This window comes from Anthonomus grandis, chromosome 17 (genome assembly GCF_022605725.1).
Source record: "Anthonomus grandis grandis chromosome 17, icAntGran1.3, whole genome shotgun sequence".
NCBI classification, from domain to species: domain Eukaryota; kingdom Metazoa; phylum Arthropoda; class Insecta; order Coleoptera; family Curculionidae; genus Anthonomus; species Anthonomus grandis.
In genome coordinates, this window is record NC_065562.1 from 20,063,344 (window position 1) to 20,088,704 (window position 25,361).

The 25,361-nt window shown below is 33.6% G+C and overlaps 2 protein-coding genes across 2 annotated transcripts in view; one reads left to right on the forward strand and one right to left on the reverse strand.

The window, feature by feature from the left end:
• Positions 1-25,361, reverse strand: part of LOC126746459 (somatostatin receptor type 2-like) — a 96,444-nt gene that overhangs the window by 48,943 nt on the left and 22,140 nt on the right. The gene's annotated exons all lie outside the window — the stretch shown is intronic.
• LOC126746463 (15-hydroxyprostaglandin dehydrogenase [NAD(+)]-like) lies at positions 9,952-12,325 on the forward strand. Its single transcript, XM_050454739.1, has 5 exons — positions 9,952-10,117; positions 10,172-10,298; positions 10,354-10,460; positions 11,676-12,001; positions 12,163-12,325. Exons 1-5 carry the CDS (start codon positions 10,016-10,018, stop codon positions 12,299-12,301), a joined length of 801 nt encoding a protein of 266 aa, XP_050310696.1. The 5' UTR covers positions 9,952-10,015; the 3' UTR covers positions 12,302-12,325.

The window sequence follows — 25,361 nt, forward strand, 5'->3', positions numbered from 1 at the left end:
CTAGCTATTTTCTTTCAACTAATCCCATGGTGAAGTCAGTTTTTTAATAAGTCCAATTATCACCCCCAAAACGTCTAGTCATCCCTAAATGATTTTTTTTTAGTTAAGATACAGTTTTTTTTGGTCCAGACCCCATTAAGAAGCTTACAAAAAAAAAATTAATCCATCCATCACGTGGGTGGGTGGAGGGGGCGGGGGGGTTGTCAGCAACACCGCAAACACCGGATCTTCTTTTCACGTGGAACTCACACAAGCGAAAAAATTTAATGAGAAAAGTCGATCGTCTAGCTCTCTCTCTCTCTCAGTCGGTCTTTATCTTTGCCTCCGTTGCAGAGATATTCAATTTTAAAGTTGTCAGTATACAGGGTGAGCCAGAAAAATTAATACGAAAAAAATTAATATCTCTTAAACGGTTAGAGATACATATATAGTGTTTTACATTTTTTTAATCAGAAAATTATTTCCTTTTTAAATATAATGCCTATTATCAGAAAATGACAATAAGTTTAGACCCTTGCCTGAAAAAGTGATCCAAAATATGTAATTCATCTACCATTAAAAAGAAGATTAAATTCTAAAGAAAATGATCCCAAACACCATATAATTATCTCCCTCCGTTGCTAAGATATTCAATTTTAAAGTTGTCAGTATACAGGGTGAGCCAGAAAAATTAATACGAAAAAAATTATTATCTCTTAAACGGTTAGAGATACATATATAGTGTTTTACATTTTTTTAATCAGAAAATTGTTTCCTTTTTAAATATGATGCTTATTAACCCAAAATGACAATAAATTTAGACACTTGCCTGAAAAAGTGATCCAAAATATGTAATTCATCTACCATTAAAAAGAAGACAAAATTCTAAAGAAAATGATCCCAAACACCATATAATTATCTCACTCCGTTGCAGAGATATTCAATTTTAAAGTTGTCAGTATACAGGGTGAGCCAAAAAAATTAATACGAGAAAAATTAATATCTCTTAAACGGTTAGAGATACATATATAGTGTTTTAAATTTTTTTAATCAGAAAATTGTTTCCTTTTTAAATATGATGCCTATTATCCCAAAATGACAATAAATTTAGACACTTTCCTGAAAAAGTGATTCAAAATATGTAATTCATCTACCATTAAAAAGAAGCTTAAATTCTAAAGAAAATGATCCCAAACACCATATAGTTATCTCACTCCGTTGCAGAGATATTCAATTTTAAAGTGGTCAGTATACAGGGTGAGCCAAAAACATTAAACAGAAAAAAATTAATATCTCGGAAACGGTCGGAGATACATATATAGTGTTTTACATTTTTTTAATCAAAAAATTATTTCCTTTTTAAATATGATGCCTATTATCAGAAAATGACAATAAATTTAGACCCTTGCCTGAAAAAGTGATCCAAAATATGTAATTCATCTACCACTAAATAGAAGATAAAATCCTAAAGAAAATGATCCCAAACACCATATAATTATCTCCCTCCGTTGCTGAGATATTCAATTTTAAAGTTGTCAATATACAGGGTGAGCCAAAAAAATTAAACAGAAAAGAAATAATATCTCGAAAACGGTTGGAGATACATACATAGTGTTTTACATTTTTTTAATCAGGACACAATTTTCTTTTTAATGGTGTTAAAAAACTAAAAAAAACGACTCATATAATATATGGGTGTCCTCTCAAAGCCCCGTTCAAACTAAACGAACCCTACAAAAGAACATCACGTACTAATCACGTAATTTAGTTAATGCATTAAAAAGTTTTTGCTTCAGCCAACCCTTTACAGTGTCTCTCTTAGGGGGTAATTAACTTTTGTAACATCCTGGCTCGAACCCAAATTTATTTTACCTCGTCCGCGTTTGGCTGAAACTAAAAACTTTTTTACTTTTATGAGTCGTAAAGAGTGTCGAGGTTCCGTGCAATTTTTCTAATTCGTTAATTAGTGAAGAGAGTTTTTAAGAGGAAAAGTATATCGAACTGACTTTCAAATAAACACCAATTTGATTTATAAGGGTTGCGAAGTCTTAAAAGGGCACCCTAATAAGGATCCAGGTTATTTATTTGTTAAATAAGGGAAAGTGAAAACGATATCCCTCGCTGCAAGACGGTGCCTAATGGCTCGCGCGAGAACGGTTGTAGATACCATAAAACCCGATTTTTTTTTTCTAAATTCGTATGAGCCATTTAATAGTCTGACGTATAAGGAACGTAAAAGGTCTCCACGGAAATTTCGCTAAAACATCTCGTTTTTAAGTTATAGAGCAAAAAGTGGGAATCGATGCTCTTTATTCGACCGCGCCATCCGGAAATTTCGCTCATTTGGAAACGGTTATGTTTCGGCGTAAGCCGGGATCGGAAATGAGATTTTCCGCGTTCGATTCTCAAATTGTAAAATGGGAAATTCGATTTTGTCAGCAGTGGTGACGTGGGCTTAGTTATGGGGTTTTTGACTTTTGCCTCACTTAGAATAAGGAAATTCTCTTACTGTTTGGAAAGGCGACACTAGCAACAGAAAGGGAATACATTTTTGAGCATATTAATATAAGACACCACTGCTATAGCTCTTACCGTTTTTGAGATATACATTTTTTTATTTTTATTTTTTTTTTGGCTCACCCTGTATACTTTCAACTTCAAAGTTGAATATCTTGGCAACGGAATGAGATAATTGTATCGTGTTTGGGTTAATTATCTTTAGAAAATTGCCCTCTTTCCATTGATATACATGGCAATCATTTTTGGTGACTTTTTAAGACAATTGTCTGATTTTTTTTTGCAATTTTTTAATAATTAAAATCACTATTAAAAGGGAAATAATTTTCTGATTAATTTAATACAAAACACTATATACGTATCTGCAACCATTTTCGAAATATTAATTTTTTTCTGTTTTGGTTTCTTGGCTCACCCTGTATACTAACAACTTTAAAATTGAATATCTCAGCAACGGAGCAAGATAATTATATGGTGTTGGGGATCATTTTCTTTAGATTTTTGTTCTCTTTTTTATGGTAGATAAATTATTTATTTTTGATTTTATTTTACAGGCAGGTGTCTAAATTTTTAATATTTTTTTTGATAGCTACCATGATTATTAAAAAGGAAATAATTTTCTGACTAAAATAAAATAAGACACCTTATATGTATCTGCAACCGTTCTTGAGATATTAATTTTTTCAGTTTTAATTTCTTGGCTCACCCTGTATACTGTCAAATTTAAAATTGAATATCTCAGCAACGGAGTGAGATAATTATATGGTGTTTGGGATCATTTTCGTTAGAAATTTGTTCTCTTTTTAATGGTAGATAAATTATTTATTTTTGATCTTTTTTACAGACAAGTGTCTAAATTTTTTATTTTTTTTTTTGAAAACTACCATGATATATAAAAAGGAAATAATTTTCTGATTAAAATAATATAAGACACTTTATGTGTATCTGCAACCGTTCTTGAGATATTAATTTTTTCAGTTTTAATTTTTTGGCTCACCCTGTATACTGTCAACTTTAAAATTAAATATCTTAGCAACGGAGTGAGATAATTATATCGTGTTTGGGTTTATTATTTTTAGAAAATGGTCCTCTTTCCATTGATCTATAAGACAATCATTTTTCGTGACTTTTTAAGACAATTGTCTGATTTTTTTTTGCAATTCTTTAATAATTGAAATCACTATTAAAAGGGAAATAATTTTCTGATTAATTTAATATAAAGCACTATATACGTATCTGCAACCATTCTCGAGATATTAATTTTTTTCAGTTTCATTTCTTGACTCACCCTGTATACTATTAAATTTAAATCGAAATATCTCAGCAATGGAGCGAGATAAATATATAGTGTTTGGGCTCGTTTTCTTCAGAAAATTGCCCTCTTTTCACCGATTGAACTCTCCAAACTCTTAATCAAACTGCTACCTTTTAACCCCAAATATCTCCCAAACCATTAGAGATAACTAAACGAAACAAAAAGCATTTTATAAAATAGGTACACTCAAAACTATCTAGTCTTGCATGCCATAAAACCCATTAAAATAAATCTCGAAAATTGCCTGTAACAGCAGAAAATCGACTCTGAACGCCGGACCTTCATTAAAAACTGAATTTTTCCATTGTTGTCTCCGCACATAAATAAAGCAATTAATGCCGCTATTAAACAAAGGGACAAAAGGGGGTACACGTCATAATCCCATTGTAACTTGTTTGTCCGACATTAACGATTATCTCCCGGTTTTACGACCGTCCCCCCCGCCCCTCGTAAAAATCCCCATCGGGAATTATATTTCCTAATAAACAAACGAAAGTGTGCCCGCCCCACTAATAAAAATTAAACACCTTTCCCACTCTATTTTAAGCGATAAATTTAAGCACATATTTTCTATGGTCAAATATAATATTTTTTTTTAAGGGGTGAAATAGGCGTCAATAAAGGGGCCACACCGTTGATATACGAGCGTCCTTTTTTTCCGGTTTTATTTTTATATTAAGGGCATAAAAAACCCTCGGGAACGAAAAAAAAAACGATATTTTAAGTATATGGGGGGTGATTTATAGAGTATTATGTGAGATTTTTCTTGCCAGTTTTAGATTAGGTCAGTAGGGGATTTTTGTTCTGATTGGCGTTTGTTTTTTTGGGTTTTTCAGCTCGTATAAGTTGGTGGTTGGTAATATTGACAGCTAATTTTTTTGGATTAAAACGATGGAACAATCAGTTTTTTGATAACATCAACGACAACCCCCAAAAATTACATTTTTGAAAAAATTAAAATAAACCTATTGAGTTGGTATTCGTTTTCAGCTACTTTTTCCTGACTAAAACGATGGTACAATCAGTTTTTTGATATCACCAACCCCAGTCCCAAAAAATCAAAATTTTGAAAAAATTAAAAAAACCCTATTGAGTTGGTACTCATTTTCAGCTACTTTTTCCTGACTAAAACGATGGTACAATCAGTTTTTTGATATCACCAACCCCAGCCCCAAAAATTCAAAATTTTGAAAAAATCAAAAAAACCCTATTGAGTTGGTACTCATTTTCAGCTAACTTTTTCCAACTAACACGATGGTGCAATCGGTTTTTCAATACCTCCAACACCACCCTCAAAAAGTCGATTTAATAAGCATTTCCACGACCCAATTTTCCCACCTAAACCAATAGGACACGAGGCAAAATAAAATATTCAATTTCTCCTTCCCTATGGTCATTTAAAGAGAAAAAACGACCCGACGTATTCACCCACTTTTCAAACATACCCTGGGGATTGATATTTAAATAAAAGATCCGGGATATATTGCCGGGGAGCATCACCACATCTGATTAAACTTTCATTGCCGTTTCTTCGACTTCCCGTGGGGACGTATGGCAGGTGCGATTTCATATTCATTTATGGTAATCCCCCCCTTCCTCCCCTGCCCCACCTCGTCGTATAGGGATAATTAAAAGACTTCCAGGTTCCTGCTGGATAATACGGGATTTTACGAGGGCATAAAGTTAGCGTTTACTTATAAACTAAAGAGGGGCGAAAAAAAAAAAACACTGAAGTACATAAATTAAGTAAGTGCCTGCCGCTCGCCTTTTCTCCTCCCCTGGTACTTAAAAAATCGTAAAAATCCCTTTTTTTTGTTCATGCTTTTATGAAATAAATCGGTCCGCCCTCTTTACGTTCCGATAAGCCGCCCGGTGTGTAAGTACGCCCTTTGGCCCCTAATAAATCCTGATTTGTTTTGGTAAACAGGGATTTTTTTCTCGGGATTAGATGTAACCTTTGGCAACCCTTTTTTTTAGCTATAGGGAAATATTGGGGGTATTGAGGGGTGTTTGTTAAATGGGGGTTAATGTTATTGAAAAACTGAATACTGGGTCGGTTTAGTTGGAAAAAAGTAGTTGAAATTGAGTACAAAGTTGATAAAGTTTTTTCAGTTTATTAAAAATTTTGATTTTTTGAGATTATGGTTGGAGGTATCAAAAAACTGTTTGTACCATCGTGTTAGTTGGAAAAAAGTAGCTGAAAATGAGTACCACCTCGATAGGGTTATTTTAATTTTTTCAAAATTTTGATTTTTTGGGACTGGGGTTGGTGATATCAAAAAACCGATTGTACCATCGTGTTAATTGGAAAAAAATAGCTGGAAATGAGTACCATCTCGATAGGGTTTTTTCGATATTTTCAAAATTTTGATTTTTTGGGATTAGGGTTTGAGGTATCAAAAAACTGTTTGTACCATCGTGTTAATTGGAAAAAATTAGCTGGAAATGAGTACCATCTCGATAGGGTTTTTTCGATATTTTCAAAATTTTGATTTTTTGGGATTAGGGTTTAAGGTATCAAAAAACTGTTTGTACCATCGTGTTAATTGGAAAAAATTAGCTAAAAATGAGTACCATCTCGATAGGGTTATTTTAATTTTTTCAAAATTTTGATTTTTTTGGACTAGGGTTGGTGATATCAAAAAACCGATTGTACCATCGTGTTAATTGGAAAAAAATAGCTGGAAATGAGTACCATCTCGATAGGGTTATTTTAATTTTTTCAAAATGTTGTTTTTTTGGGATTGTCGTTGGAGATATTCAAAAACTGATTGTACCATCGTGTTAATTGGAAAAAATTAGCTAAAAATGAGTACCATGTCGATAGGGTCCTTTTAATTTTTTCAAAATTTTGATTTTTTGAGACTAGGGTTGAAGATATCAAAAAACTGATTGCACCATCGTGTTAGTTGGAAAAAAGTAGCTGAAAATGAGTACCATCTCGATAGGGTTATTTTAATTTTTTCAAAATTTTGATTTTTTGGGACTGGGGTTGGTGATATCAAAAAACCGATTGTACCATCGTTTTAGTCAGGAAAAAGTAGCTGAAAATGAGTACCATCTCGCTAGGGTTATTTTAATTTTTCCAAAATTTTGATTTTATGGGACTGGGGTTGGTGATATCAAAAAACCGATTGTACCATCGTTTTAGTCAGGAAAAAGTAGCTGAAAACAAGTACCAACTCAATAGGTTTTTTTTTACTTTTTCCAAAATTTTGATTTTTTGGGACTAGGGTTGAAGATATCAAAAAACTGATTGCACCATCGTGTTAGTTAGAAAAAAGTAACAAGAAAAGAGCACCATGTCGATAGTTTTACACTTACTTATACTTGGACCAAGAGTTTCAATGTAATAACAAAAAAATCTGTTTAATTTAATACCAACCCGACATTAATCTTAATTAAAGCTTCTACCTACAGCAAACTCCTCCTCCCAATCTGACACAATATTAATATCCCGGCAACAAGGACGCCCCCAAACTTTTATCTTCCCCCTGAAGTTTAAAACTCGAATAAAAGGCCTCACCCCTTCCACATCTTGAAACTGGAGTAAGATGAATGGATTCTTTTAACAAAGGTAACTGCGGAGGCCCTTTTCATGTTAAAACAATCATTTTTTATAAAACGCCCTTTTTCCTCGTCACTCTTTTCGTTACACATCCTCCCTCCCCCGTCAGTGCTGAATTCATCAGAGAGGGACGTTTCCATGCAAACTGCATCGATACAATAATGGCATGGAACTTTTCATGCGATTATTTTGCAAATTTTTATTGTGTTCCTCGCGAATGTGCCCAATTTATATGCGGAGCTTGTGACAGTCGTGTTCTGTATAGAAATTACCATTTGCCATCTGAGGCCGGGGGGGGATAAAATCCACGTTTTCTTTGTCAATTTTTCAACAAGGAGTTATATCAAAAAAATCGCTTATATCTTCTTTAGTAATTAACCTAGGGCCTTCATTATAGTAACAAAAGTTGTCGGATATGTAATTGTTTATCAGAATCTTTTTAAATCTCCTCAATCGGGTCGATAGTTTAGGAGTTATAGCTGTTTGAGTTATGCTTCACGTCAACTGGAGCTTGCTCAATCAGTCTCGTGGTTTGTGGCTAATAACTCTTGAACCAATAAAGCTAGCGGCATGAAATAAACTTTATTTAATTCAAATTGATTAGCACTAAAATATTTGTCATAAGGTCTGAAGCTCTAAAGTTAACCCCACCCGAGATATCTTAGCCGAAAAGCACCACATTTCTCTTAAAATAAACCGTTGCCGCAACATCGTTTATATCTCCATTAATATATAACCTACATTATAAAGTCATATAACCAAACTTGTAGGAAAAAAATAGACCTACAAGAAACTTTTTAATCTGTCTCAGTAGAGCGAATAGTTTCGAAGTTATATAAGGAAAACAACACGCTCGTGTCATATGAAATTAATTCAAAACGGCACTAACGTGACTACTTCCGCTAACTTAACGGCACCGAAAGTTTCCGAAAATATCAGTACATCAGGGAAATTTAATTTGGAAACTCCGTGCCCGAGATGTCACCTGAGTCTTTTCTGGGGGGAAAATTTACAAGAGAGAGAGAAACTTTCCCGGAAAATTGAAATTCCCGTATCACTTTAACACACTCGGAACTAGGGTGCAGGGAGCGGGGGTTTCTTATCCCTAACCCTCCGGGGGAATGTTTTCGATGGAAAAGGAAAGTTTTTTCTCCCCCACGCAGATACAATTGGTCGAGAGTTATTATTCCATATCGAAGTTTCCTTGAACGTAAAGGTACTGGGGAAAAACAAACGATAAAACTTGTCATCGGTGGGGTGGGGGAAACTTTCGTCGCGGTTTCGAAACATACTTTCAAATTCGGAAACTTTGTTAGCGAACAATTGAGAGTCGCATGAAATGGTCGTAAAGTTTCCGGGAAGTAGCTCATACAATGTATCCATATCTAGAGTTTCCCCAAGTTTCAGTGAATGGAGTTAATTATTGAGTATTTCAATTATTGGTTTGGTTGTTTATAGGGGACATGAAGGAATGTAAGGGAAAAAAATCAAATATGGTACTCAATTTTAGCTACTTTTTTCCAACTAACACGATGGTGCACTCAGTTTTTTGATATATCCAACACAAGTCCCAAAAAATCAAAATTTTGAAAAAATAAAAAAAATACCATCGACATGGTACTCATTTTCAGCTACTTTTTTCCAACTAACACGATGGTGCACTCAGTTTTTTGATATCTTCAACACAAGTCCCAAAAAATCAAAATTTTGAAAAAATAAAAAAAATACCATCGACATGGTACTCATTTTCAGCTACTTTTTTCCAACTAACACGATGGTACAATCGGTTTTTTGATATCACTAACCCCAAACCCAAAAAATCAAAATTTTGAAAAAATCAAAAAAATTCCATTGACATGGTACTCATTTTCAGCTACTTTTTTCCAACTAACACGATGGTGCACTCAGTTTTTTGATATATCCAACACAAGTCCCAAAAAATCAAAATTTTGAAAAAATCAAAAAAATACCATCGACATGGTACTCATTTTCAGCTACTTTTTTCCAACTAACACGATAGTGCACTCAGTTTTTTGATATATCCAACACAAGTCCCAAAAAATCAAAATTTTGAAAAAATCAAAAAAATTCCATCGACATGGTACTCATTTTCAGCTACTTTTTTCCAACTAACACGATGGTACAATCGGTTTTTTGATATCACTAACCCCAGTCCCAAAAAATCAACATTTTAAAAAAATAAAAAAAAAACCCATTGAGTTGGTACTCATTTTCAGCTACTTTTTCCTGACTAGAACGATGGTACAATCGGTTTTTTGATATCACCAACCCCAGTCCCAAAAAATCAAAATTTTGAGAAAATTAAAATAACCCTTTCGAAATGGTACTCAATTTCAGCTACTTTTTTCCAACTAACACGATGACGCTATTTATTTTATTAAAATCTCCAACCCAAAAACTTCGAAAAAAATCTAATTGACATTGCACTAATTTTAAGCTAATTATTTAATCAAGAATTTAATTATACACTCGGAAACATCACGTCTATTAAATATTGCATGTTATATAACTTAGTAAACAACCTTATCACACCATCCGGGTCAAATAACAATATTAAATAAATAGCAGCAAAACAATAATTATTTAACCAGTTAAGTGATAAACGTGTAAGAAAAATGGTGAATTTCGAAATAGCCGGTAAAGTAGCCCTAATTACCGGCGGGGCCTCGGGACTGGGACTCCAATACGCCCTCAACTTATTAGAAAAGGGTGCCAAGGTGATTCAATTGTTTTTTCCCATCAGAAAACAAATGAAAATCAACAATTTTTAGGGCGTGACACTGGCCGATGTTAACGTCGACGTAGGCCGGAAATCCGTCAAGGGCATAGAAGAGAAATTTGGCAAAAATCGGGCGATATTCGTCGAGGTCGACGTGACCAATTACGCGGCTTTCGAAGGTGTTTATTTAGTTAATAATTCGTTTCTTTAATTAATTAATTAATTTTTTTTCAGAGGCATTTAAACAGACCATAAGCTCCTTCGGCAACGTGGACATTCTGATTAACAACGCCGGCATCTTAAACGACGCTCAGTGGCAAAGAGAAGTCGATATAAATGTGGTAAGTGTACGATTTCTCTAAAACAGTAGCTCAGAAGTGATTTCTGAGTGCGTCATTGGTTTAGTTAGACAAAAGTAGCTAGAAATGAGTACCCACTCGATAGGTGTATCTCAAAAATTAAAGAAACTGTTAATTTCTCAAAAACAGTTGCTCAGAAGTGATTTCTGCGTACGGCATTGTTCTAGTTAGACAAAAGTAGCTAGAAATGAGTACCCACTTGATAAATTTATCTTGAAAAATAAAATAAATGCGTTAATCTCAGAAGCTATGGCTCAGAAGTGCCTTCTGAGTTTTGCATTCGCTAAGTTAGACAAAAGTAGCTGGACATGAGTACCCACTTAATGGGTTTATCTTAAATACTAAGAAAAATGCCTTTATCTCAGAAACGGTGGCTCAGAAATGTTTTCTGAGTATTGCATTCGCTAAATTAGACAAAAGTAGCCTGAAATGATTACCCACTTGATAGGTCTATCTTAAAAAGTAAGAAAAATGCCTTTATCTCAGAACCTATGGCTCAGAAGTGCTTTCTGAATATTGCATTCTTTAAATTAGACAAAAGTAGCTTGAAATGATTACCCACTTCATAGGTCTATCTTAAAAAGTAAGAAAAATGCTTTTATCTCAGAAACGGTGGCTCAGAAATGTTTTCTGAGTATTGCATTCGCTAAATTAGACAAAAGTAGCTTGAAATGATTACCCACTTGATAAGTCTATCTTAAAAACTAAGAAAAATGCCTTTATCTCAGAAACGGCTGCTCAGAAATGTTTTATGAGTATTGCATTCGCTAAGTTAGACAAAAGTAGCTTGAAATGATTACCCACTTGATAAGTCTATCTTAAAAACTAAGAAAAATGCCTTTATCTCAAAAACGGTGGCTCAGAAATGTTTTCTAAGTATTGAATTCGCTAAATTAGACAAAAGTAGCTTGAAATGATTACCCACTTCATAGGTCTATCTTAAAAACTAAGAAAAATGCCTTTAGCTCAGAAACTGTGGATCAGAAATGTTTTCTGAGTATTGCATTCGCTAAATTAGACAAAAGTAGCTGGACCTGAGCACCCACTCGATTGGTTTATCTTAACAATTAAAAAACTTGCTAATTTCCCAAACACAGTTGCTCAGAAATAATTTCTGAGTACGGCATTCTTCTTGTTAGACAAAAGTAACTTGAAATGAGTACCCACTCGACTGGTTTATTTCAATATTTATTTCAGAACGGCTTGATCCACGGTATGCTTTTGGGACTAGAAAACTACATCCCCAAACATAAATCAGGCTCAGAAGGGGTGATAGTGAACATATCCTCCGTAGCCGGAATAAGCCCGATCATCTTCATACCGATTTATGTTGGAACGAAATTCGCCGTCCACGGTATGACCCTGACGTGGGGTCTGCCGGAACATTACGCCCGGACTAAGGTGAGGGTGGTGGGGGTGTGCCCTGGGGTCACCGACACCCCATTGATGGTCCTGCCTGGGAAAAGCTTGGGACCACAGTACGAGAGTTTGATTGCCACTGTTTCGAAGCTACCAAGGCAAACGTGAGTTGATTTGAGGCCATAAAACTTTCTTAAAAATTGCAATAAACCCATCGATATGGTACTTATTTTTAGCTAATTTTTTCTAATTAAAACAATGGTGTAATTAGTTTTTTGATAAAATCAAATCCGGTTGCATGAAACATGTTTTTTTTGCATTTTAGGCCAGCTGAGATCTCCCCCAATGTGATGAAGGTGATCGAGAAGGCCCCCAGTGGTACCATGTGGGTACTAGAAGGCGCTGAACCGCCCTACCAGTATGAGGTCCCTGATAGGTTTAATATGCCGAAGAAATTTTTGTAATAATTAATAAATATTAGATTAAAATGGAGTTTTAATTCATCGACAGGCACCTCGTTTCTTGCTAATTTTATCCAACTAAAACACCAATAAAGTCACTTTTTCAATCCGATCCACCCCCGTCCAGAAACCACCCCTAGCAGCCATATTAAAAAACATAAATTCTTACACTCCTCGTACAAAAATACCCCGGGTATATTAAATTTTTTTGCCCCGAGCAGGGCAGTTTTATCGACTAAACAAAAGGCCCTAAATTGTCTCTATGGATGTCCGGACTGGAGAGGAACAACGTCCACCCCCGCACACGCTGGACATGTCGCATCAAATTAAACGCCGCTGCCGGAAAATACACGTACGTTGACCCTTAAGTGAAAAAACTCGTTTTTCTAAACGGTGCGGCCAGTGTTGTGAACGCCCCGCGCGGCCAATGACGTCAATAGTCTTATGGGAACATAGGAAATTTGTCGCTGATTAAAATGAGCCCAAACACTTTGAGGCTATCTTTGCTCGTTGCTGAGATATGAGCGTTTTTTTGTTTTAGTGTACAGGGTGTGTCAATTAGGTTTTTATGTTTAAAATTAAATAACTTGAAAATGGTTGTAGATAGGCATGTAATAGTGTTTGCTATTGTTTCATTAGCATAAAAGGCTTTATCGATTTGCAAATTTAGCGGTTAGGAAATGTGTTAAATAATTTGTCTAGTTCCTGATAAAATTTTGATGAGGTGATATTCAGATGGGGCTTAATTTTCCCTTTTCAATGAACCCAAACACGACCCATTTATCTCATTTCGTTCCTGAGATAATTGAATTTTAATATTTCAACACTATACAGGGTGTGTCAAGATTCAATATTTAAAGTTGAATAACTTAAGAACGGTAAAAGATAGACATGTAGTGTTTAGTATTTTTATTGTCAGAAAAAAAAGTCCTATTAGGCAATTTACTTTAAATTTGAAAAAAAGGACAAAAATGTTTGTCGAGTGCCTTGCACAATATTTTTTTGTGAATATTTGACAAGGTTTCATTTTTCCTGTTTCAACAAGCCCAAACACGACCAATTTATCTTTTATCGTTCCTGAGTTATTCACATTTAAATATTTCAACACTATACAGGGTGTGTCAAGATTCAATATTTAAAGTTGAATAACTTGAGAACGGAAGGAGATAAACATATAGTGTTTTATATATTTATAATCAGAAAAAGAAGCCTTATCAAGCCATCTATTTCAAATTTTAGATAAATTACAAAAATATTTTCTGAGCGTCTTATAGACCATGTTTTAGACCATATCTGACAAGGTCTCGGTTTTCCCGTTTCAACAAGCCCAAACACGACCAATTTATCTTTTATCGTTCCTGAGATATTAACATTTAAATATTTCAACACTATACAGGGTGTGTCAAGATTCAATATTTAAAGTTAAATAACTTAAGAACGGTAAAAGATAGACACGTAGTGTTTGGTATTTTTATTATTAGAAAAAAAAGTCCTATCAGACAATTTACTTTAAATTTAAAAAAAAGGACAAAAATATTTTTCGAGTGCCTTGCAGAATATTTTTTGCTAATATTTAACAAGGGCTCAATTTTCCTGTTTAATCAAGCCCAAACACGACCAATTTATCTTTTATCGTTCCTGAGATATTAACATTTAAATATTTCAACACTATACAGGGTGTGTCAAGATTCAATATTTAAAGTTAAATAACTTAAGAACGGTAAAAGATAGACACGTAGTGTTTGGTATTTTTATTATTAGAAAAAAAAGTCCTATCAGACAATTTACTTTAAATTTAAAAAAAAGGACAAAAATATTTTTCGAGTGCCTTGCAGAATATTTTTTGCTAATATTTAACAAGGGCTCAATTTTCCTGTTTAATCAAGCCCAAACACGACCAATTTATCTTTTATCGTTCCTGAGATATTAACATTTAAATATTTCAACACTATACAGGGTGTGTCAAGATTCAATATTTAAAGTCAAATAACTCGAGAACGGTAAGAGATAAATATATAGTGTTTTATATATTTATAATCAGAAAAAGAAGCCTTATCAAGCCATCTATTTCAAATTTTAGATAAATTACAAAAATATTTTCTGAGCGTCTTATAGACCATGTTTTAGACCATATCTGACAAGGTCTCAGTTTTCCCGTTTCAACAAGCCCAAACACGACCCATTTATCTTTTATCGTTCCTGAGATATTCGCATTTAAATATTTCAACACTATACAGGGTGTGTCAAGATTCAATATTTAAAGTTAAATAACTCAAGAACGGTAAAAGATAGACATATAGTGTTTGGTATTTTTGTAATCAGGAAAGAAAGCTCTATTCACGCAACTCTACGAAAATATTTTCACAATAGTTTCAATTTGTTCCTTTCCCCCGACAAATCCAATTATCCCTGGCCCATTAATAAAATTTTTCATAGACACATTCACCCTGCGCCCCTCTAATAAAAGAGAGAGCAACATGTTGTGTTAACAGAACAATATGGAAGCACTCTGGAGACGTGGAAAATTTATTTCGGTGCTCCCCCGCTCGTTTTCTAATTGAATTCAGGAGGTTCTTTAATTAACTATCGATTATCGATCCTTGAGAATTTTTTTGTGGAAACTGTATCGTTATTTGCCAGTTAAGTGGAGTTTTCTTTTCTGAATTAAAAAATACCAAACACTCTATATTTATTTCTAACCGTTTTCGAGATACATGCATTCAAAGAGTTTCTAATATTAACATGGTAAAACTTGAATATCTCAGCTGCTAACCGAGATAACCCCATAGTGTTTGGGCTCGTTTTAAGCAGAAAACTATCCTGCACTCAAAAATTGTGAAACCAACAACCTACAGGGTGTTTCAAAAAGTATACACATAAAAAACCGTTAATAAAAAAACTTTATTCTATCGAACTCTCGCCTTTGCCCTCTGATTTTTTATACTTAAATAACACATCCACGATTTCCAGGACCGCTTTGTCAGCATCGGTCCTCTCCATGCCCAACAGACTCGCCTCCACGAATTTCCCGAACGATTTATAGCAGTTCTTATCCTGACTCTTAAACTCGATTAACTTATTTAAAATCTCGCTGGACAGCAGTAGATTGGTCTTGATCTCGCCCAGTTCTCCCTGTATGGTTTTCGTGGTTTCCACCAGTGTTTCCATGCTGTTTTCCAAATGTTTCACACGCATATCCACGGCACTTTCTTGTGGCATTTTTCACTTGTAACTTTAACGGTTTGGCACTGACTGAACCTTTTTTAGACAAAGTACCATTTTGGGGTGGGTTTCAGGTAAAAAAAAAATAGAAGAAGAAGGCAATATTTTAAGGGCCGCCGACGACCCTGAAGTCGAATTAAATCCGGGGGTCTGTTTTCAATTTAAACCACCCAGAAATCCGACGCTTCTCTATCAAGAATCCATTAGGGATTAACTGGCAATTGTACTCTTAGAAATCACAAATTAAAAGCGAGTTGGGAGCTGAATTCTAAAAGGAAGGACCGCTTTCCGTCCATTTATTTAGATTAATGTTAAATATTTGTGTAGGGGCGCTTTTATTAGGTTAGTGTTTTTGTTTCATTAACTTTTATTATGCTTCTTCTTGTGGAAACTTTTTGAAAATCCCTCTGTAGGGTCTTGGCTTGTTGACGTTCCGATAAGGCTAAGCGTGCTGAGTAAAATAAGCCCAAACACTATGGGGCTATCTTGTTTCGTTTTCGAGTTATTCAATTTATAAAATTTAAATTTCTTGACCCGCCCTGTATAGTATTGAAAATATCTTAGGGAGGAAATTAGATAAATTGGTCGTGTTTTGGGTTGTTGGCACAGGATAATCGAGACCTTGTCAGATTTAGCCTAAAAAATGGTTTGTAAGATAGTTGGAAATTTTTTTTTTAATTTTTTTTTTTAATTTGAAATAAATAGCTTGATAGGGCTTCTTTTTCTGATTATAGAAATACCAAACACTATATGTCTATCTCTTACCGTTCTTGAGTTATTCAACTTTAAATAATGAAACTTTACACGCCCTGTATAGTGTTGAAAAATTAAAATGTAAATATCTCAGGAACGATAAAAGATAAATTGGTCGAGTTTGGGCTTGTTGAAACGGGAAAATTGAGACCTTGTCAGATATGGTCTAAAACATGGTCTATGAGATGCTCAGAAAATATTTTTGTAATTTATCTAAAATTTGAAATAGATGGCTTGATAAGGCTTCTTTTTCTGATTATAAATATATAAAACACTATCTGTTTATCTCTTACCGTTCTTGAGTTATTTAACTTTAAATATTGAAACTTTACACGCCCTGTATAGTGTTGAAAAATTAAAATGTTAATATCTCAGGAACGATAAAAGATAAATTGGTCGAGTTTGGGCTTGTTGAAACGGGAAAATTGAGACCTTGTCAGATATGGTCTAAAACACGGTCTATAAGACGGTCAGAAAATATTTTTGTAATTTATCTAAAATTTGAAATAGATGGCTTGATAAGGCTTCTTTTTCTGATTATAAATATATAAAACACTATATGTTTATCTCTTGCCGTTCTCGAGTTATTTGACTTTAAATATTGAATCTTGACACACCCTGTATAGTGTTGAAAAATTAAAATGTAAATATCTCAGGAACGATAAAAGATAAATTGGTCGTGTTTGGGCTTGTTGAAACAGGAAAAGTGAGACCTTGTCAGATATGGTCTAAAACATGGTCTATAAGACGATCAGAAAATATTTTTGTAATTTATCTAAAATTTGAAATAGATGGATTGATAGGGCTTCTTTTTCTGATTATAAATATATAAAACACTATATGTTTATCTCTTACCGTTCTCGAGTTATTTGACTTTTAATATTGAATCTTGACACACCCTGTATAGTGTTGAAATATTTAAATGCGAATATCTCAGGAACGATAAAAGATAAATTGGTCGAGTTTGGGCTTGTTAAAACGGGAAAATTGAGACCTTGTCAGATATGGTCTAAAACATGGTCTATAAGACGCTCAGAAAATATTTTTGTAATTCATCTAAAATTTGAAATAGATGGCTTGATAGGGCTTCTTTTTCTGATTATAAAAATACCAAACACTATATGTTTATCTCTTACTGTTCTCGAGTAATTTGACTTTAAATATTGAATCTTGACACACCCTGTATAGTGTTGAAATATTTAAATGCGAATATCTTAGGAACGATAAAAGATAAATTGGTCGTGTTTGGGCTTGTTGAAACGGGAAAATTGGGACCTTGTCAGATATGGTCTAAAACACGGTCTATAAGACGATCAGAAAATATTTTTGTAATTTATCTAAAATTTGAAATAGATGGCTTGATAAGGCTTCTTTTTCTGATTATAAATATACCAAACACTATTTGTTTATCTCTTACCGTTCTCGAGTTATGTGACTTTAAATATTGAATCTTGACACACCCTGTATAGTGTTGAAATATTTAAATGCGAATATCTCAGGAACGAAATGAGATAAATGGGTCGTGTTTGGGCTTGTTGGAACAGGAAAATTAAGCCTTTACTAAATATAGGTCAGTCAATGCTATATAAGCAACTCAGAAAAATCTTCATATTTTTGAAAATTTTTAGGAGTGTGGTCTGATAGAGTTTTCTTTTCTGTTTATAAATATACCAAACACTATTTGTTTATCTCTTTCTGTTCTCGAGTTATTTGACTTTAAATATCGAATCTTGACACACCCTGTATAGTATTAAAATATTTAAATGCGAATATCTCAGGAACTAAATAAGATAAATGGGTCGTGTTTGGGCTTGTTAGAACGGGAAAATTGAGACCTTGTTTGATATTCACCAAAAAATGTTCTGCAAGGCACTCGAAAATTATTTTTATATTTTTTTTTAAATTTAAAGTAAATTGCCTAATAGGGCTTTTTTTCTGATAATAAAAATACCAAACACTATATGTTTATCTATTACCGTTCTCGAGTTATTTGACTTTAAATATTGAATCTTGACACACCCTGTATAGTGTTGAAATATTTAAATGCGAATATCTCAGGAACGAAACAAGATAAATGGGTCGTGTTTGGGCTCGTTGGAACAGAAAAATTAAGCCCTTACTAAATATAAGTCAGTAAATGCTCTGTAAAAAACTGAAAAATTTCTTGATAGTTTTAAAAAATTTTAGGAGTGTGGTCTGATAGAGCTTTCTTTCCTGATTACATAAATACCAAACATTATATATCTATCTCTTACCGTTCTTAAGTTATTCACAATTAAATATTGAAACTTGACACACCCTGTATAGTAAATAAACACTAAAATCATCACTCAAGAACGAATCAAGATAATTATATCGTGTTTGGGCTCATTATAATCAGGAATTCATACGCTAACTAACTGTCATAAAATAAATGAAAAAAAAGTGAGACAATCATATACGGGGGCTGGTCAAAACGTATGAAAACTCTTTAAGATATTAAGTGGATATTACCGCAGTCCATTTGCCTAATAACATTAACATGTAAAGGGGGTGTTTTGAGATTAGCATGCAAAATGGCGCCAGTCGACATTATTAAGGCGACCCACCGCGTAATAACGGGGATTATTACCATTGCTAATTTTTGCGAATGGGGCAGATTAACACCCTCTCGCCCTTTCCTTCTTTATTGAGAAAGTTTTATTCATTTGTTACGTTATGACTGAAGCCAACAGCTTTTTGAAGATACTATACAGGGGATGGTGAAGAGGGAGGGGGGAGCGGGATATTGATCGGTCCTTGTATATAATAAAATATTGAAATGCAAATAACTCCGGTGCAAATTGAAATAACTTATTAGTGTTTGTACTCGTTTTAATCAGCGCGGCGCCCTCTATCATCTTATGGAATGATTAACAATATACAGGGTGAAAAAAAAATTATTTGCCCTAAGAAAGCTTGCTACCCTACCAAGCATTGTGCGACAAATGGACGCAGTTAATAATCAAATTTGTACCGGAAATAAGACGGGCAAAAAAACAACCGGAAAACGGGAAATTTATTTTTCCCTTCGTCCCCTTTTTTATTTTGTTCCCTCGCAAACACCCCCCTCCCGGTTAACTGATGGCGAAACGATTTTTCTCCCTTTTTCTTGAATATACAAAACGGTGTTTTTCCTTCGACCTGGAATGCCAATAGAATCCCTACCGGCCAAATTATCGAATGAAAACGTCACAAGTTCACCACCCCCTTCCCCCCTGGTCCCTCCCAGTTGGTTAATGGAGCCTTCGGAAAACCGGGTTTGATCTAAAATAATTACAGGGCCCGTCAAAACATTTTGGGTAAATATTTAATAAACCGGGAGGGTGGGGCGGATGATGATAATCGTTATTTCTTTGACGCTCGATTAACTTTTTTTGAAGGGCTTTCTCTTGATATTATTTAATAAATTGCCGACAGGCCCTCGTGAATAATAACAACAATAATAAGGGAGAGGGAATCGGATAATGTTGTTTTGTCAGGCCTTTTAAGGGTGAATGAGTAAGGGAGGAGGGCGTGGCCGGCATGTAATAAACAAGCACTGATGAGGTGCTTCGGCTCATTATGATAAGCCCAAACACGACCTAATTATCTTGATTCGTTCCTGAGATATTCGCATTTTACTGTTTTAGCACTATACAGGGTGTGTCAAGAAATTCCAAGATTTTAAGTGAAATAACTTGAGAATGGTAAGAGATAAATAGATAGTGTTTGGATTTTTATAATCAGGAAAGAAAACTCTATCAGACCTAACTCCTAAAAATTTTTAAAAATATAAAGAAATTTCTGAGTTGCTTACAGAGTATTGACCGATCTATATTTAGTAAGGGCTTAATTTTCCTGTTCTAACGAGCCCAAACACGACCCATTTATCTTAATTCGTTCCTGAGATATTCGCATTTTAATATTTCAACACTATACAGGGTGTGTCAAGATTCAATATTTAAAGACAAATAACTCGACAACGGTAAGAGATAAACAAATAGTGTTTGGTATTTTTATAATCAGTAAAAGAAGCTCTATAATCCCATCTACTTGAAATTTTAAAAAATTTACAAAAATATTTTTCGACTGCCTTACAGATAATTTTTTGGCTAATATCTAACAAGGTCTCAATTTTCCCGTTCTGACAAGCCCAAACACGACCCATTTATCTTATTTCGTTCCTGAGATATTCGCATTTAAATATTTCAACACTATACAGGGTGTGTCAAGATTCAATATTTAAAGTCACATAACTCGAGAACGGTAAGAGATAAACAAATAGTGTTTGGTATATTTATAATCAGTAAAAAAAGCTCTATAATCCCATCTACTTGAAATTTTAAAAAATTTACAAAAATATTTTTCGACTGCCTTACAGATCATTTTTTGGCTAATATCTAACAAGGTTTCATTTTTCCCGTTGTAACAAGCCCAAACACGACCCATTTATCTTATTTCGTTCCTGAGATATTCGCATTTAAATATTTCAACACTATACAGGGTGTGTCAAGATTTAATATTTAAAGTCAAATAACTCGAGAACGGTAAGAGATAGACATATAGTGTTTGGTATATTTATAATCAGTAAAAAAAGCTCTATAATCCCAACTACTTGAAATTTTAAAAAATTTACAAAAATATTTTTCGACTGCCTTACAGATCATTTTTTGGCTAATATCTAACAAGGTTTCATTTTTCCCGTTGTAACAAGCCCAAATACGACCCATTTATCTTATTTCGTTCCTGAGATATTCGCATTTAAATATTTCAACACTATACAGGGTGTGTCAAGATTCAATATTTAAAGTCAAATAACTCGAGAATGGTAAGAGATAAACATATAGTGTTTGGTATTTTTATTATCAGAAAAAGAAGCCCTATTAGGCAATTTACTTTAAATTTGAAAAAAACTATAAAAATAATTTTCGAGTGCCTTGCAGAACATTTTTTGGTGAATATCTAACAAGGTCTCAATTTTCCCGTTCTAACAAGCCCAAACACGACCCACTTATCTTATTTCGTTCCTGAGATATTCGCATTTAAATATGTCAACACTATACAGGGTGTGTCAAGATTCAATATTTAAAGACAAATAACTCGACAACGGTAAGAGATAGACATGTAGTGTTTGGTATTTTTATTATCAGAAAAAGAAGCCATATTAGGCAATTTACTTTAAATTTGAAAAAAACTTTAAAAATAATTTTCGAGTGCCTTGCAGAACATTTTTTGGTGAATATCAAACAAGGTCTCAATTTTCCCGTTCTAATAAGCCCAAACACTACCAATTTATTTTATTTCGTTTCTGAGATATTCGCCTTTAAATATTTCTACACTATACAGGGTGTGTCAAGATTCAATATTTAAAGTCAAATAACTCGAGAACGGTAAGAGATAATCATATAGTGTTTGATATTTTTATAATCAGAAAAGAAAGCTCTATCAAACCGTATATTTAAAAAAATAAAAATTTGCAAAAAAAAAAAATGCCTCTGACAAAGCTTTTATTACAAAACAAATATATATTAAACAAATATTTGATAGGGGCTTAACTATCATAATGCGACAACACAACACATTCAAATAAAATTAATTTATCAGGCGTTTTAAGGAGTGAATGAATAAGGGATGAGGGCGTGGTCGTTGTTTGAGCTGATTATAATAAGGGTAGAAAAAGATGGCGAATAATGCAACATATTAAAGAAAAGGTGAACATTTTATAAACCAGTTTTGATTCGTATTCAAGGCAGGTCGCGCAGGTTTACGTCTAAAAATCAAATAAAATGTCCGCCGTCGTAAATATTTCTCGAGAATGTGAGAAAAGTTCTGTTTTATCACCCGGCCATAAAGGATTTTCCTCGAGGAGCACTTGCTTCGACACGAGCGTGGAATTATTCAGAGGGAGTCACTTTTTTGTCTGGATCTAGCGTAGTTCCTCTTGCCCCACCTCTTTCTGAGGTTAAAAAATTAACTTCCATAAATTTCCTATTGAAACAATCGAAGAAATATTTCATGCCCTCCCCCCCCTTGCTCGTTAAATATCATTTTTTTCTGCATAAAATCTCAGACGTGGGTGGCTCTGAGTTATTCATTTTCCAAGGTCACCCTGTATATTATTGGACAAATAAATAGAGAGGGAAGGAACATGTGTAAACTGGAAAAATCAAAGGGGAAAACCGACCGAGAGAGAGAATATCCCCAAATTCAAAGCGGTAATGAGATATATATAATCCGTCAAGAGGAATCCGTGATACGTGACATGGGTAACACACCTTTCCCTCTGTTTTTTTTTTGTATCCGAAAACATAATCCTGATAATCCGACTACATGAGCACAACAAATTGGAGGGAAACTTTCGGATGATTTATCTCCTCTATAGGTGTAAAAGTCCATGTTTTTCCAGTGAAAATCGTAATAAAATGATGGATCTACGTTGCACAGAAATTAGACAAGACTCTATCCAATAATGTCCACAATAAATCGATCGATCAAATCAAAATTCAAATACTTCAACCCATTTTCCCCGTATAGTCGACCCACTTAATTAACGAGAAATTTCCAATTTAAAGTCGTAATACCATAGACCAGTAAGCTCTTTGGATTGATCTAACCACCTTCACCGCTCCCTCCCACCTAATATTTACCCTCTAATCAATTTGTTTCCTTAAGGGATGAACGAGCAAACATTTCGGGCATATCTTTTTAATCGATTCGCAATACGTTCATATTAATTTCCGTTCATGTTTCGTAGCTAATTATCGATTGCTCGTGTAATTAATCAACTGGAAATATCTGGCGGGGTATCGAGGGTGCTGTGCTGATTAAAATGAGCCCAAACAGTATGGGGTTATCTCTTTTTGTTGCTGAGATATTTAGGTTTAAGTGCGAAATCCGGCTCGAAGGACCAAATGTTTTTGGCAAGTATCTCCTTAAGTATTACAAATAGAGAAAAATTGCTTGGGATAAAAAGTGTGTATTTTTGGATAGTCTATGCGGTAAGAACCAAGTTTTTATTTTTCTGAAAAAAAAAATTAACGACTAGGATTTTTGCATAATTTGTTACAGCAAATGATAGAGAATTTTGCGCTGATTAAAATGAGCCCAAGCATTATAGGGTTACCTCTATTCATTGCTGAGATATGGACATTTTAAGGCCAAAAGTCCGGCTCGAAGGACCAAATGTTCAAAAAGTTTTTGGTCAATATCTCCGAAAGTACTAAAAATACAGAAAAAGTGCAAAAGATAAAAAGTGTTTATTTTTGCATGTACTATAGGATAAAAATAAAATTTTGTAATTTTTTCAAAAATTTTTGCAAGACCTTGGATTTTTGCATAACAAGTTACAACAAATAATAGAGAATTTTGGGCTGATTAAAAGAGCCCAAGCACTCTAGGGTTACCTCTATTCATTGCTGAGATATAGACATTTTAATGCCGAAAGTTCGGCTCGAAGGACCAAATGTTCAAAAAGTTTTTGGTCAATATCTTTGAAAGTACTAAAAATAGAGAAAAAGTTCAAAAGATAGAAAGTGTTTATTTTTGCATATACTAAAGGATAAAAATGAAATTTGATGATTTTTTCAAAAATTTTTGCAACACCTTGGATTTTTGCATAATAAGTTACAACAAATAATAGAGAATTTCGCGCTGATTAAAATGAGCCCAAGCACTCTAGGGTTACCTCTATTCATTGCTGAGATATAGACATTTTAATGCCGAAAGTTCGGCTCGGAGGACCAAATGTTCAAAAAGTTTTTGGCCAATATCTCCAAAAGTACTAAAAACAAAGAAAAAATTCAAGAGATAAAAAGTATTTATTTTTGCATATACTAAAGGACAAAAATTAAATTTTGTAATTTTTTCAAAAATTTTTGCAAAACCTCGGATTTTTGCAAAATAAGTTACCACAAATAATAGAGAATTTTGTGCTGATTAAAATGAGCCCAAGCACTTTAGGGTTACCTCTATTCATTGCTGAGATATGGACATTTTAATGCCAAAAGTCCGGCTCGAAGGACCAAATGTTCAAAAAGTTTTTGGCCAATATCTCCGAAAGTACTTAAAATAGAGAAAAAATTCAAGAGATAAAAAGTGTTTATTTTTGCATATACTAAAGTATAAAAACAAAATTTTGTAATTTTTTAAAAAATTTTTGCAAAACTTCGGATTTTTGCATAATAAGTTACAACAAATAATAGAGAATTTTGCGCTGATTAAAATGAGCCCAAGCACTCTAGGGTTACCTCTATTCATTGCTGAGATATGGACATTTTAATGCCAAAAGTCCGGCTCGAAGGACCAAATGTTCAAAAAGTTTTTGGCCAATATCTCCGAAAGTACTTAAAATAGAGAAAAAGTTCAAAAGATAAAAAATGTTTATTTTTACATATACTAAAGGATAAAAATGAAATTTGGCAATTTTTTCAAAAATTTTTGCAAAACCTCGAATTTTTGCATTATAAGTTACAACAAATAATAGAGAATTTTACGCTGATTAAAATGAGCCCAAGCACTCTAGGGTTACCTCTATTCATTGCTGAGATATGGACATTTTAAGGCCAAAAGTCCGGCTCGAAGGACCAAATGTTCAAAAAGTTATTGGCAAGTATCTCCGAAAGTACTACAAATAGAGAAAAAGTTCAAGAGATAAAAAGTATTTATTTTTGTATATACTAAAAGACAAAAATTAAATTTTGTAATTTTTTTAAAAATTTTTGCAAAACTTCGGATTTTTGCATAATAAGTTACAACAAATAATAGAGAATTTTACGCTGATTAAAATGAGCCCAAACACTATAGGGTTACCTCTATTCATTGCTGAGATATGGACATTTTAATGCCAAAAGTCCGGCTCGAAGGACCAAATGTTCCAAAAATGTTTTGGCAAATATCTCCGAAAGTACTAAAAATAGAGAAAAAGTTCAAAAGAGAAGAAGTGTTTATTTTTGCATATACTAAAGGATAAAAATGAAATTTTGTAATTTTTTCAAAAATTTTTGCAAAACCTTGGATTTTTGCATAACAAGTTGCAACAAATAATAGGGAATTACGCACTGATTAAAATGAGCCCAAGCACTCTAGGGTT

What these genes read in the sequence shown, in the direction of transcription:
- LOC126746463 (XM_050454739.1), top strand. Translation starts at nt 10,016, where the DNA reads ATGGTGAATTTCGAAATAGCCGGTAAAGTAGCCCTAATTACCGGCGGG. An exon ending in TATTAGAAAAGGGTGCCAAG is followed by an intron (nt 10,118 to 10,171) that starts GTGATTCAATTG and finishes AACAATTTTTAG; the next exon opens with GGCGTGACACTGGCCGATGT. An exon ending in TCGAAGCTACCAAGGCAAAC is followed by an intron (nt 12,002 to 12,162) that starts GTGAGTTGATTT and finishes TTTGCATTTTAG; the next exon opens with GCCAGCTGAGATCTCCCCCA.